The 13,293-nt window shown below is 42.2% G+C and overlaps 1 protein-coding gene across 1 annotated transcript; it reads right to left on the reverse strand.

Moving 5' to 3' along the window:
* Positions 1-11,691: 11,691 nt before the first annotated feature.
* Positions 11,692-13,233, reverse strand: LOC119572088 (basic salivary proline-rich protein 2-like). Its single transcript, XM_037919086.1, has 3 exons — positions 13,106-13,233; positions 12,486-13,063; positions 11,692-12,443 (listed from the first exon to the last, which is right to left on the reverse strand). The coding sequence occupies exons 1-3, from the start codon at positions 13,231-13,233 to the stop codon at positions 11,692-11,694; spliced, it is 1,458 nt and encodes a 485-aa protein (XP_037775014.1).
* Positions 13,234-13,293: the final 60 nt, after the last annotated feature.

The raw sequence follows: 13,293 nt of genomic DNA on the forward strand, positions 1-13,293 counted from the left end.
AAGGAACGTTACGAGAAGGAAAAAAAAACAAAAAAAAGTAAAAAAAGAACAAAAACAGAACCCCTAGTCAACGTAAAGACCCAAAGATTGGGGGGAAAAAAAAGGGAAATTTTTTTTTCCCTGGAACAAAAATGGCGCGCAGGGCCCGCCACGCCCACTTTCACTTCTCACCAGAATACGTCCATAAACGCAGGTAAAAAAAATCCACGCGAGAAATGGCTTATGTCTGTTCGTGACAGAGGTGATTTTAAAATATTAGGTAAGGGGAATTAATGGGAACGCCTGGCCCATAAAAGACGGTTTAGCGAAAGATATTTAAAAGCGATGACAAAAGTGACAAACATCCTTTTAATCGTCGTGTTTAGTTTCTTTAAATAGTCTTGCAGTTGGTTACTTAAAACTGGAGCAGGATTAGGGAGCTGTAAGCAAACGGCCGAACTTCAGCGATAAATTTCTTACTGGGGACTCACCTTTTTCTTCAGGGGGGAGTGTCTTGGGGGTATCTCTGGGGTACCTTGGGTATCTCCGGAGTATCCTCAGGGGTACCCTGGATATCCTCAGGAGTATCTCCTGGCGTATCCTCAGGATATCCTCAGGATATCTCCTGGAGTTCTTCTGGAGTATCTCCTGGAGTATCCTCAGGAGTTCCTCTGGGGTATCCTCAGGAGTATCTCCTGGGGTTCCTCAGGAGTATCCCAGGAGTATCCTCAGGAGTATCCTCTGGAGTATCCTCAGGAGTATCCTCTGGAGTATCCTCTGGGGATCCTCTGGAGTATCCCCAGGATATCTCCTGAGTTTTCCTCTGGAGTATCCTCTGAGTATCCTCAGGATTTACCCTCTGGAGTATCTCCTGGTATCTTTGGCGTATCCTCAGGAGTATCCTCTGGAGTATCCTTGGAGTACCCTCAGGAGTATCTCCGGAGTATCTTCGGGGGTACCCTCGGGAGTATCCTCAGGAGTATCCTCGGAGTATCCTCTGGAGTATCCTCTGGAGAAATCTTCTGGCGTATCCTCAGGAGTATTTTGGCGTATCCTCGGGAGTATCTCCTGGGTATCCTCAGGAGTACCCAGGAGTATCTCCTGGCGTATCTCAGGAGTATCCTCTGGAGGGGGATCTTCTGGCGTATCCTCAGGAGTATCCTCTGGGAGTATCTCCTGGCGTATCTTCCCTGGACCTTCTACAGGAGAGTCTCTGGTAGCGATGATAAATTCATGATAAGCGATGACCAACACAATTAAGAATTTAACTCATGATAAACTAGGTAAAACACAAGCAAAATTATATTCAAAACTGTAACCTTTGAAGTTGGTATCTCTGGTTATATTCTTCATGATAAGGCTAGACTTAGACTTTTGGCCAAAAGCGAGAGGAATCCATACTGAAATTTCAAAACGTTATTAAGATTTTATGAATTATAGTCAATATGCAGTAATAAGCAATATACATATGCAATTTACACCCGGCAATAATGTAAAAAAAAAAAAAAAAAAGGTGTACTTTTATATACTGGGTGTGGTGTGTGTGTTTTGTGTGTGTGTGTTTTGTTGTGTGTGTGGGTGTGTGTGTGTGTGTGTGTGTGTGTGTGTGTGTGGTTGTGTGTGGGGTGTGCGTGCTTGTTTAACCGAGATTACAAGTTAGGCATTAATATAATGTGTGTGAGTTCATACTCTTTTTTATTTCATTGTCTATGTAAATGCTTTCAACGAGATTATGAAATAAATTAGAAAACTAACAAAAGAATGTTCATATATCTTCATAGATTCCTCTATTAGTTAAACATTAAATAGCAGTGTTGCATTTTTAGCAAAAGCTGGAAAGGCTAGAAAGCTCATAAAAGCTTTTGTCACATTCATTGCATGTAAAACAATGGGAAACGTGTTTATATATATATATAATATATATATAATATATATATATATTTTATATATATATATATATAATATATACATCATGTATCACCATATATAGTTAGAGAAGCAAGCGAAAAGGCTGGCTTGTTTCTTAATCCAAAGAAAACAAGATCATGAGATTCAAGAAAAACCGGGAAAGAACAATATGAAATTTTACAAAAATGGAAGATTGTGGAAAATTGAAAGAGTTACTTATCTTGGGCTGTTTTAATAAAAAATATGAATTTCACCGGAGAAAAAAAAGAAGAATTCCCCTTGCCAAAAGCCCCAAAATTGTTCAATAACTCTGGAAAACCAAAGCATTACCTTGGAAAAAGCTGGGGTTATTGAACCATTATTTTTCCCCAATTGCATCTTGGTTCTGAGTGTTGGGGTTTGAAGAGATAACAAGAAAAAGATCAAATTTTTTAAAAGTGGTGTTACAGACGGGGTCTCGATTACTGGACGAGAAGAAAAAATTGAAGTTGAGAAAAAAAAAATTGTAAAGACCGACTTTGGGCATCTTGAAAAAGAAAAAATTAAAGTTTTGGTCATGTAATGAGAAGAAAAATTTTTGAGAAAAATTTTGGGACAGGGATGGTATGGGAAAACAGGGAAGAAAAAAAACCCAAAGAAAAGTAAACGACAATATCAAAGTATTTGGGGGCTGTCGATGGAAATAATGGAAAAAAGCGTAGTCGGTTTAGGGCAAGGAGGGTGGAGAGGCCCACGGTGCTCAACATGAGCATACCGTTTTTGTTTGTGTTTGATACCAAATAGTAAATACTATATTTTAAAACCCCTACACACACAAACACACACAATACATACACACGCAACATTATTGTGTATATAGTTTTTATGTACTTTAACAATATAAAAATTATCCCTATATAAAATTATATTAATAAATATATATATATTAATTATAATATATATATATATATATATATAATACACACACGCACACACTAACTAATATACAAATTATATGTGTGTGCGTGTTATGTAACATATATTATATTTTATTTTTAAATTATATGTATATATACATATGTATATTTTAAAATACATAACACACACAAACACACAAATACCACACCCCAACACACAAACACCCAACACACACACACACACACACACACACAACAACACACACACAAAACAACCACACACAAAATATCATTTATATATACATTTCGACCCTATTAAAAACAGTAAAAAACCCCCGGGCGGGGGACGCACCTCCCCGGGCATCCATGGGTTTATCCGGGCCCTTTTGGGAGACCCTTGGCATCAAGGATCTGGCCGGGGGAAGGGCCCTCCCTCTCATGGTACTTTTTCACCAAAGAAAATTTAAAGGGGAGCGGGGTTTTAAGAAAATTTGATAGTTATAATCATATTAAAGATGTATGTACATTCACTTGTTGTGTGTTGTGTGTGTGTGTGGGGGTGTGTGGGTGTGTGTGTTGTTGTTGGTGTGTGGTTGTGTGTGAGTGTGTGTGATAAAGATATATGTTTTGTGTTTTTTTAAAGAATAATGTTAAAACAAGAAAAATTTTTTAACATAATGTTCACATATTATAGAGTGTGTGGTGTGCGTGGTGTGGGTGTTGTGTTTGTTGTGAGTGTGTGTTAAAAAAGACTAGTATGCTTGTGGGTTTTTTAGAGATATAGATGTAAATAAAATAAATGTTTTAAAAATTAAAAATGTTACATAGTATAAGGTGGTGTGTGTGTGTGGTGTGTGTGTTGTGTGTGTGTGTGCGTGGGGTTTTTTTTTGGTGTGGTTGTGGGGGGTTGTGTGTGTGTGGTGTGTGGGTTTTGGGGGCGTGTGTCAGTAAAAATTCAAAAATTTGGTCTTGCATCGCCTTTCTTTTTACTTTTTAAATTACTTTAATTTGAAAAAAAAAGTCGGAAAATTTTTGTTTTCTTTATTTATTTTTAGTACTTTTTTACAGGGGGTTTGGGACAAAAGCAAGGCTTTTAGATGATAAGCACTGACAGTTTTCTGACACCCTGCGTACGTACCGGCCGACACTTCAGCCCCAGGCCTTCGGGAGTATTTTTCCGGCCCTTTTGGGGGGTTTTCCGGGCCCTTCGGGAGGATTTTCCCCAGGCCTTCTGGAGGGTTTCCCGGCCTTCTGGAGGATTTCTCCGGGTCCTTTGGGGGAGTTTCCCGGCCCTTTCTGGGGGAGTTCCCCAGTCCTTGGAGGTTTCTCCCCTTTGGAGGAGTTTCTCCGGTTTTTCTGGAGAATTTTTCTCCGGCCCTTGGAGTTTTTTCCCCGGCCTTCGGAGGGTTTTCCGCCCTTTTGGGAGTATTCCCAGGTTTTGGGTATTTCCCGGGTTTCTTCGGGTTCTTTTTCTCCGGGTTTTCTGGAGAGTTTCTCCGGTTCCGTGGATATTTGGTTACTGGTCCTTTTGGGTATTTCTCCAGGTTCTTCTTGGTATTTTCATCGGCCCAGCCCGGGGAGTAGTTTCGTCGGGTCCAGAACCGTTGTTTTTGTTTCTCGGGCCTTTTTAAAAAGATGTTTTAGAAAATGTTTTACTGATATTCATTTTTTAAATTAACAAATTTCTCTTTTAATTTTTTTTGGAACTATTCCCGCCACGGTATGGTAGTAGTAAAGATTTATTTTCCGTACTTTTATTTGACCTAACTTAAGTTCTTTGTTTTAAGCAGTGCTGATAGGTTTTAAAATTGAGAGATGAATTGGTTTTATATAAAGCAAAAAACAGTTTTAAGTATTTTGCCCCCCAGGCAAAAAAATGGCACTCTGCATATACAGAATTTTTAGCAAAGCATTAACAGTGTTTAAAACGCAAGTAGGAAACAAAAATGCTTGTTTGGTAGGGGATTGGGAAGTGATTTTAAAAACGGAATGAAGGGGCTGTTTTTCTTTGGAGGGAAAACTTAGTTTCGGAAAAGGATATCATGGGGGGACCCCCCCTACATAGCAATGTGACACTATTACCACAAACCCTTTTCCTTGGTTTAAATACACCTTTTTACGAGCAAGTCAGGCGGGTGGGGCCTCATACGCAAGTCGAATTGCATAATGGCCATTTAGTCGCCCCCACTACAAACTGTGTGCAAATTTATTTCTGCTTCGGGTCAGTGCGTTGAATTACCTTTGGAAATTTAGTCTTTCCCTGAATATCGGCCCCATTAAGCTGAAACAGGAACTGATTAATTTTTGTTTTTAAAAATCTCAATACCTGTCTGGGCCTAAACTTTCCCGGCAGCATGGGTCTTGACTATATGTGGCAAAAGGACCCGGAAACTAAGGCTTCTTCAAAACATTAAAAAACCACATTTTAAATCAGGGCACTAAAAAAAGGACACATTCAAGAACAAAAACGGGAAAAAGGGAAAAAGAACAAAAAAAAAAAAAAACTATAAATTATATGCGTATTTGGTATTTTTTTATTTTAGATGATAAAAACACTTTTCAAACAAAAATTAGTACAGCCCCAAAAAAAAAGAAAAAAAAAAGGGAATTTATTTTTACCTTAATTTCCCTCCACCTGAAAAACTACATCAAAAACCACTAAACTAGGGAACCAATGGGTGTTTAAACCGATTTTTGCACTAAACTACTGCGGTCTAACAAAAACAGTACCAACGAACGGAGATTTTAAATTTAAATAAAAAAGTTTTTTTTTTGAGTTTATCTGCGAAAAGTACAGGCTGTAAAGAGATGTAGGTGATCGCCAGCAGTAAGCAAAAAATAAACCATAAAACCTAGTCAGGGCCCCACCCACTACTCCAGGGTTGGCCCCCTTTAGGAGAAGGTTTTACGGTCCCTCGGAGTTCTCCAGGGCCCTTTTGGAGTTTCTTTAGGTCCAGGGCCCTTTGGAGGAGTTTCACCAGTCCTTCTGGTGGAGTTTCACCAGGTCCTTGGGGGAGTTCCCAGGTCCGGTCCTTTGGAGGAGTTTTTCCCGGGCCTTCTGGGGAGTTTCTCCGGGCCGGTCCTTCTGGAGGAGTTTCTCCGGTCCTTTGGAGGGTTTTTCCTCCTTGGGGGAGTTTCTCCGGCCTTGGGGATTTCCCAGGTCCTTTGGAGGGGTTTCACCAGGCCTTGGAGGAGTTTTACCCGGTCCTTTGGGGGGATTTTTCCAGGTCCTTTGGAGTTTTTCATCAGGGCCTTCCTGGGGGAGTTTTCTCCAGGTCCCGGGACTTCTGGAGGGTTTTTCCAGGTCCCCTGGAGGAGTTTTCCAGGGCCTTCTGGGAGTTTCTCCGGTCCTTCAGGAGGGAAATTTTTCCCCGGCCTTTGGGGGGAGTTTTTTCCAAATCCCTTTTTGGAGGAGTTTCTCCGGTCCTTCGGGGGATTTCTCCAGGTCCTTTTGGGGAGTTTTCCGGGCCAGGCCCCCTTTTGGGGGGTTTTTTTCCAGGGCCAGTCCTTCGGGGAGTTCTCCAGATCCCCGGGCCCTTTGGGGAGTTTTTTCCCGGCCTTCTGGGGGGTTTTCCGGTAGTCCTTTGGGGGATTTTTCCCCGGGCCCTTTTGGGGGGGTTTCACCAGGTCCCTTTGGGGAGTTACCAGGTCCTTTGGGGAGTTTACCAGGTCCTTCTGGAGAGTTTCATCGGTCCCTTTGGTGGAGTTTCCCGGTCCTTTTGGGGAGTTTCTCCAGGGGCCAAACCCCGTTGATGGGTTTTTCCAGGGGCTGGAGCATTTTTTCCCCGGTCCCGGTCCGTTAGAGGGGCTTACCCAAACCAGCCTTATAGTTTTTAAAAATTAAAAAAATTTTTTTACTTATTTTTCATTTTTTGAAAAATTTAACTAATTACTTTCTGCCATTTTGGACCTTTTTTTTGGGATATACGGTTTTAAATTTTGTATTTTTAATTTTTTGCAACAAATCTGTAGTAGGTTTTTCAAAGATTAGTATATTTTTTTGGTTTGCAAAAATGCAGCGCAACAGATGCTCCATTTTTCCCTAAAAATGTAACGTGTTTATTTGTTACAAAGATTAGATTTTGAAAACAAAATTGCCGTGAGTGGGTGGGGGAGGGGGAGGATGGAAAGAATAGAAAGTTTTTAAAATTTTTAGGAAAAACTTGCTTGCTATTAAAAATAACCAGAGACCCCGCAATAGAAAGTGGAGGGAAGGGGCCCTAACCCCCTTCCCCTTTTGGCTGTAGCATCTATCTTTATGCAAGGAATGGTATAGCGAACCCCAATTACACTTCCCTGTATAAGGACATTATTTAGATAAACTGCGCTTGTTTCAGAGTATACCACATACTGATTTTTGGGAGGGTTTGAAAAGGCAATTTTGTTTAAGATGACAATTTTTCCCTTGATATATCTACTTATTATTCGGCGTCTAATGATGGTACCACAGTCCCTTGGGTTTTCAAAGCCTGTATCCTGACGTGTTGGGGTTGAATTTTATTTATATTTTGGAAAGCGAAACTGCCAATCTCCCGGGGGTTCCCATTTTCCCAATTTGTGGGGGGAAAAAAGTTAATGGCAGCAAATTTTTTAAAATGCAATAACAATATTATATAAAATTTTAGACCGAAACAAAGTAAGCGCAAATATTTAAAAAGAAGTGACAAAATAAAATTTGCAAATGGAGATCCCGGGGTTCAGGGTGAGTTTTCCCGTTTTCCCCTTTAGTGTTGGTGACAGTGAGGTTCTGTATGCTTATTGTTAACACGTGTTGGGGAAAGAAGGTCATTTTAGAATTCTTTTCCTGCCAGAATTAATAGTAATGATTTTTATTATAAATTTTTAATAAAAAATTGTTACGTGCGTGCAAATGGTGGTGTGTGTGGTTTTTTTCCTTTTCTTTTGTTTTCAGGATGAAACCTTGGTTTTTTTAACAAGGGAAAAACAGTTTAAAGATTTTAGCCCTAAGGGAAAAACACTCTATTTTAAGAACTTCTTGGGAAAACATTTAAAATGTTTAAAGTTCAAATAGTAAGAAATATAATTTTTGTTTGTATAGGGGTTTAGGGAATTTTGGGAGTAGAGAAAGGAAAGAAAGGGACTGTTTTTTCTGGAATGGGTATCATGGGACCCGCCCACATAGCAAGTGGAATATTACCCAACCCATTTTTTCCTGTTTTAAAATATCTTTTTATTTCAGCAAGCAGGACGGGGAGGCCCACACTTTGTTTCCTACTAGCAAATTCATGGTTTGGCCTGACTGAATCTGCAAAACGAATTTTCATAACGACCTGATCGCCACAACACATAAATGTGTGCAAATTTTTCTTTTTGCTTTAGAGGTCGTGCTGTTTAATTCCTTGGAAGTGATTTTTTTCCCCGAAAATGGGGGCCCATTAAGTCTGCAAGGTGAATGTATTTTTTTTGTTTCTAAAGATCTCAAAACCGTCTGTCCCAAGCTTACCGCAAGCATGGCTCTTGGGGGCGTAATGTGCAAAAAGGACCTGCTGAAAACTAAAAGGGTTCTTCGAAAACCATTATACCAAACCACATTTGAAATTTGGGGCACTAAAAAAAGGACCATTTAAGACACTAAAAAACGAGTTTTAATGGGAAACTAACTAAAAATAATAAAAAAAAAATATAAATATATGCTAATTGTGTATATAATATTTAATGATAAAAGGACACATTTTCAAACCCCAAACTTGTACAGCCCACAAAAAAAAAAGAAAAAAGCAAATTTTTTTGAGATAAACCTTAAATTTCCTACCTGGAAAATACACATAAACCCCTAAATAGGAAACCAAAAGGGTGTTAATCCTGATGTTGACGTACAAAAACTGCAGGTAACAAAATAAATACGCATACAGAACGGGGATTTTAAAAATTTAAAAATAAAAAGTTTTTTTTTTTTGACTTACTGCCGAACAGTAGCAGGGTGTAAAAGAGTAGGCTGATCGCCCAAAAGTAAACAAAGAAATCAAACATAAGCCTGATGTCATGCACTACTACCTACTCCAGGCTCTGGCCCTAGGAGAAGGTTTACAGGTCCCCCTTGGGTTTTCAGGTCCGGTCCTTTGGAAATTTTCTCCAGGTCCTTTGGAGGGTTTTACCATCCCTTTTGGGGAGTTTCTCCAGGTCCTTTGAAAAAAATTTTACCAGGGCCTTCTGGAGGGTTTTTCCGGTCCGGTCCTTTGGGGGTTTCTCGGGCCTTCTGGAGAGTTTCTCCAGGTCCTTCTGGAGGGGTTCTCCGGGGCCCTTCGGGAGTTTTTCCGGTCCTTTTGGAGGTTTCTCCAGGCCTTCCGAAAGGGGTTTCACCAGGTCTTTGGAGGGTTTCTCCCGGTCCCGGCCTTGGGGAGTTTCCCAGTCCTTTGGAGGGGTTTTTCCGGCCTTTGGAGGGTTTTCCCGGCCTTCTGGGGGAAATTTTTCCCGTTCTTCGGAGGAATTTCTCCAGGGCCTTCTGGGGGAGTTTTCCAGGCCTTCTGGGGGAGTTTTCAAGGCCAGGCCCTTTGGGCAGTTTCTCCAGGTCCAGGCCCTCTGGGGGGTTTTTCACCAACCCCTTTGGAGGAGTTTTTCACCAGGCCCTTCTGGGGGATTTATCAGGCCTTTGGGGTGTTACCAGGCCTTTGGGGAGTTTCCCCCCGGTCTTCTGGGGGAGTTTCCCGGGTCCTTTGGGGGTTTCCCGGGCCCTTCGGGAGAGTTTCACCAGTCCTTCGGAGATTTTTCACCAGGCCTTCTGGAGGATTTTCACCAGGTCCACCCCCTGTTGTGGGTTTCCGGTTTCGGGATTTTTCCAGATCCGGTCCTTTTCCTTATAGTTTTAAAAAATTAAAATTATTTACTTTTTTTCCCCTTTCTCCTTTTTTCTGTTTTTGGGCCCTTTTTTGTTTTGGGCTCCAGGTTTGAAAATTTTGTTTTTCATGTTTTTTTGCAAAAAATCTGTGCAGGTCTATGTTCAATTAGGTATATTTTTTTTTTGGTTGAAAAGGCGGTCAGATGTTATTTCCCCTAAAGGTATTAACGTTTTTTATTTATGTACAAAGTATTATTGTGAAAAAATTTTGCCGTGAGGGGGGGGGGAGGGGGGAGGTGGTAAATAGAAATTTTTATAATTTTAGGTAAAACTTGCTATGCTTTTAAGAAACCCCAAAGCCTGCCTATAGCAAGGGGGGAGGCCCCTAACCCCTTATTTTGGGGTAATCTTCTTTGCAGGGATTGTATGACCCCACTTTCATTCACGTATGGTTTCTTAATTTGCTGCTTTGTTCAGGGTGAGCCCCTCCCTGTTTTTGTTATTAGAAAGGTCCTGTTTAGTGCAATTTCCCCTTTTAAATTTATTTTTCATTGGGGCGTCTAAATTGTCCCCCTCGGTTTTTGCCCCTGCTACCCCGTTGTTGGGTCTAGATTCTATTTTATTTTTTAGGAAAGCAGAAAACTGCCAACTCCCCGGGGGGTTTCGTTTTCCCCAAGTCGGGGGGGAAAAAAAAATGTTAATGGCAGCAAATTTTTTTAAAATGCAATAACGATATTATAAAATTTTTTAAGAACCAAAACTAGTAAGCGCAAATTAAGACCCAATGACAAAAATAAAGTTAGCAAATCGGAATCTCGGGGGTTCGGGTGATTTGCCTTTTCCCCCTTTTTATGATGGTTGTACGTGTGGGGTTCTGTATGCTTATTTTTAACAGATTTTGGTAAAGAAGGCTTTTTTAAAATTATTTTTTCGCCCAGAATTTCGGGTAGTAATGATTTTTTTTATAAATTTTGAGATAAAAAATTGTGTAGGCGTCAAGTGTTGGTGGTGGGGTTTCACTGATTTTTTTTATGTTTCAGGATGCACATTGGTTTTATAACAAGAAAAAAAAATTTATGTTTTTTCCCAGGGAAAAAAGACACTCTGCTTTCAGAATTTTGGCAAGCTTCCCCCGTTTAAAATTTCAGTAGTAAGAAAATTTAATTGTTTTTGTTTAAAGGGGTTTTGGGAATGTGTAGAGAGAAGGATGAAAGGTACGTTTTTCTTGGGGGCAAAGCTTTGTTCGGAACTGGTATCATGGGCCCTGCTACAAGCAGTGTGCCATTACCCCCCATTTTGTCCCCCGTTTGAGTTCTTCTTTTTCGACCCCGTCCGGCGGGGAGGCTAAATTTTTTTTCACGTACACTTCCCGGGTTCTGGCCCAGGACCCGAAACTGCAAATCGTTTGCTACGCACTAGTCGCCCAAATAATAACTTTTGGTCAATTTTCTGCGACTTCGGGTCCCGGGCTGTTCCCTTGGTTGGATTTCCCCCCAAAATTCGGGCCCTTTTCTGCAAACCTGCCAAAGTATTGTTTTGTTTAGATCCCATCCTGTCTGGTCCCCCGCTTCCCCCGCTGGTTGGACTATTGCGGCAAAAGACCTGTGGCTAAAGGACTTTTTCGAAAACCTTATGACAAAACCCCTTTGAATTTAAAGGAAAAAAAAAAAGGACCAAACAAACTAAACGGTTTTAATGGTAAATGAATAAATTAAAAAAAAAAATAAAATTTATGGTATTTTTGATATATTTTTAGATAAAGGACACTTTAACCACGCTTGTACAGCCCCAAAAAAAAGAAAAAAAGGCCCCATTTTTGTAAAATTTTCCTTTTTTTCCTACACCCGGAAAATACTACCAAACCCTAAATGGAACCAATGGGGTTTTTCCTGATGTCTGACGTACAACTACTGCAGGTCTAACAAAAACAAATCGCTCAGAACGGAGATTTAAGAATTTTAAAAAAAAAAGTTTCTTTTAGGCCCTTTTCTGCTGAAACCCCGTACAGTGCTGTAAAAAGATGTAGGCTGATCGCAACAGTAAGCAAAAAATCAAACCATAAGCCGAGTCATGGCCTACTCACCTACTCCCGGTTGGGGCCTACGGAAGGTTTTACAGGTCCCTCTGGGGTCGACCATCCACGGTTCTTCGGAGTGTTATCAGGTCCTTCTGGAAAGTTTTTCCCCGGTCCTTTTGGGAAAGGGGTTTCTCCAGGGCCTTTGGAGGATTTTCCCGGTCTGGTCCTTTGGGGATTTTTTCCCCGGCCTTCTGGTGGGTTTCTCCCAGGCCTTTGGTGGGTTTTTCCGGCCTTCTGGTGGAGTTTTGGTCCTTTTGGAGAGTTTCTCCGGTCCTTCTGGGGGTTTCACCCGCCAGGTCCCTTTTGGGGGAGTTTCTCCGGTTTCTGGAGGGGGTTTTTCCAGGCCTTGGTGGAGTTTCTCCCGGTCCTTTTGGGGGGTTTCTCCAGGTCCTTTTGGAGGAGTTTCTCCCGGTTTTCGGTGGGTTTTTTCCAGGGCTTCTGGTGGGGTTTTCCGGTCCTTCTGGAGTTTTTTCCAGGTCCTTCTGGAGGGGTTTCTCCAGGTCCTTTGGGGGGTTTCTCCCGGTCCCTTCTGGGGGAGTTCTCCCGGTCCTTTGGAGGAGTTTAAAAAGGTCCTTTGGGGATTCTCCAGGGCCTTTTGATTTTCCGGCCTTTGGGGGAGTTTTTCCAGGGCCCTTTTGGAGTTTCTCCCGGGCCGGGCTTTGGGGATTTCTCCAGGTCCAGGTCCTTTGGGGGTTTCTCCCGGTTCGGTTGAGTTTACCAGTCCCTTTGGGGGAGTTTTCCCGGGCCTTTGGTGGAGTTTTCCCCGGTTCGGAGGGGTTTTCCGGGCCTTTGGGGAGTTTTCCGGTCCTTCAGGGGGGGTTTTCCGGGCCAGGTCCTTTTGGGGGAGTTTCCCTGTTTCGGGGGGTTTTCCAGTCCTTCTGGGGGAGTTTCTCCAGGTCTTTTGGAGGATTCTCCAGTCCTTTGGGGGGGTTTCTTTCCGGTCCTTTGGAGGGGTTTTTCCCGGGCCCGGTCCCCTTTTGGTGGGTTCCCCGGTCCTTTTGGTGGGGTTTCTCCAGGGCCTTCGGGGGAGTTTCCGGCCCTTTGGTGGAGTTTTCTCCAGGTCCTTTGGTGGGGTTTTCCCCGGTCCTTTTTGGAGGAGTTTTCCAGGCCTTCTGGGGGAGTTTCTCCTCCTTCTGGGGAGTTTCTCCAGGTCCTTCTGGGGGAGTTTCTCCCGTCCCTTTTGGAGGGGTTTTTTCCGGTCCCTTTAGGTGGAGTTTTCCAGGTCCGGGCCTTCGGAGGATTTCACCAGGTCCTTCGAAAAGGGGTTTCATCATTTTTTCTAGTGGAGTTTCACCCGGTCCCTTTGAAGGGGGTTTTCCAGCCTTTGGAGGAGTCACCCGTCCTTTGATGGGGTTTACCCGGTCCTTCTGGAGGGGTTTCACCAGCCCTTTTGGTGGGTTTCCGTCCCTTTTGGAGGATTTCTCCAAAGGGCCTTTGGGGGAGTTTCACCAGTCCTTCTGGAGGGGTTTCACCAGGTCCTTCTGGAGGGGTTTCTCGGTCTTCTGGTGGAGTTTCACCGGTCCCTGTGGGGGGTTCTCCGGCCCAAGCCTGGATGGAGTTTTTCCGGTTTGGAGCATTTTTCCAGGTCAGGTCTGTAGAGGGCTTTACAGATCCAGTTCCTTTTTAGTTTTTTTAAA

This window comes from Penaeus monodon, unplaced genomic scaffold (assembly GCF_015228065.2).
Source record: "Penaeus monodon isolate SGIC_2016 unplaced genomic scaffold, NSTDA_Pmon_1 PmonScaffold_9571, whole genome shotgun sequence".
Lineage (NCBI taxonomy): Eukaryota > Metazoa > Arthropoda > Malacostraca > Decapoda > Penaeidae > Penaeus > Penaeus monodon.

Excerpts from the sequence above, each read along its gene's own strand:
- LOC119572088 (XM_037919086.1), bottom strand. The coding sequence starts at position 13,233 with ATGCTCCAAACCGGAAAAACTCCATCCAGGCTTGGGCCGGAGAACCCC. Across the intron at positions 13,064-13,105 it reads AAACCCCTCCAGAAGGACTG|GGACGGAAACCCACCAAAAG; the intron begins GTGAAACTCCCC and ends ATCCTCCAAAAG. Across the intron at positions 12,444-12,485 it reads AACTCCCCCAAAAGGACCTG|GCCCGGAAAACCCCTCCGAA; the intron begins GCCCGGAAAACC and ends AACTCCCCAAAG.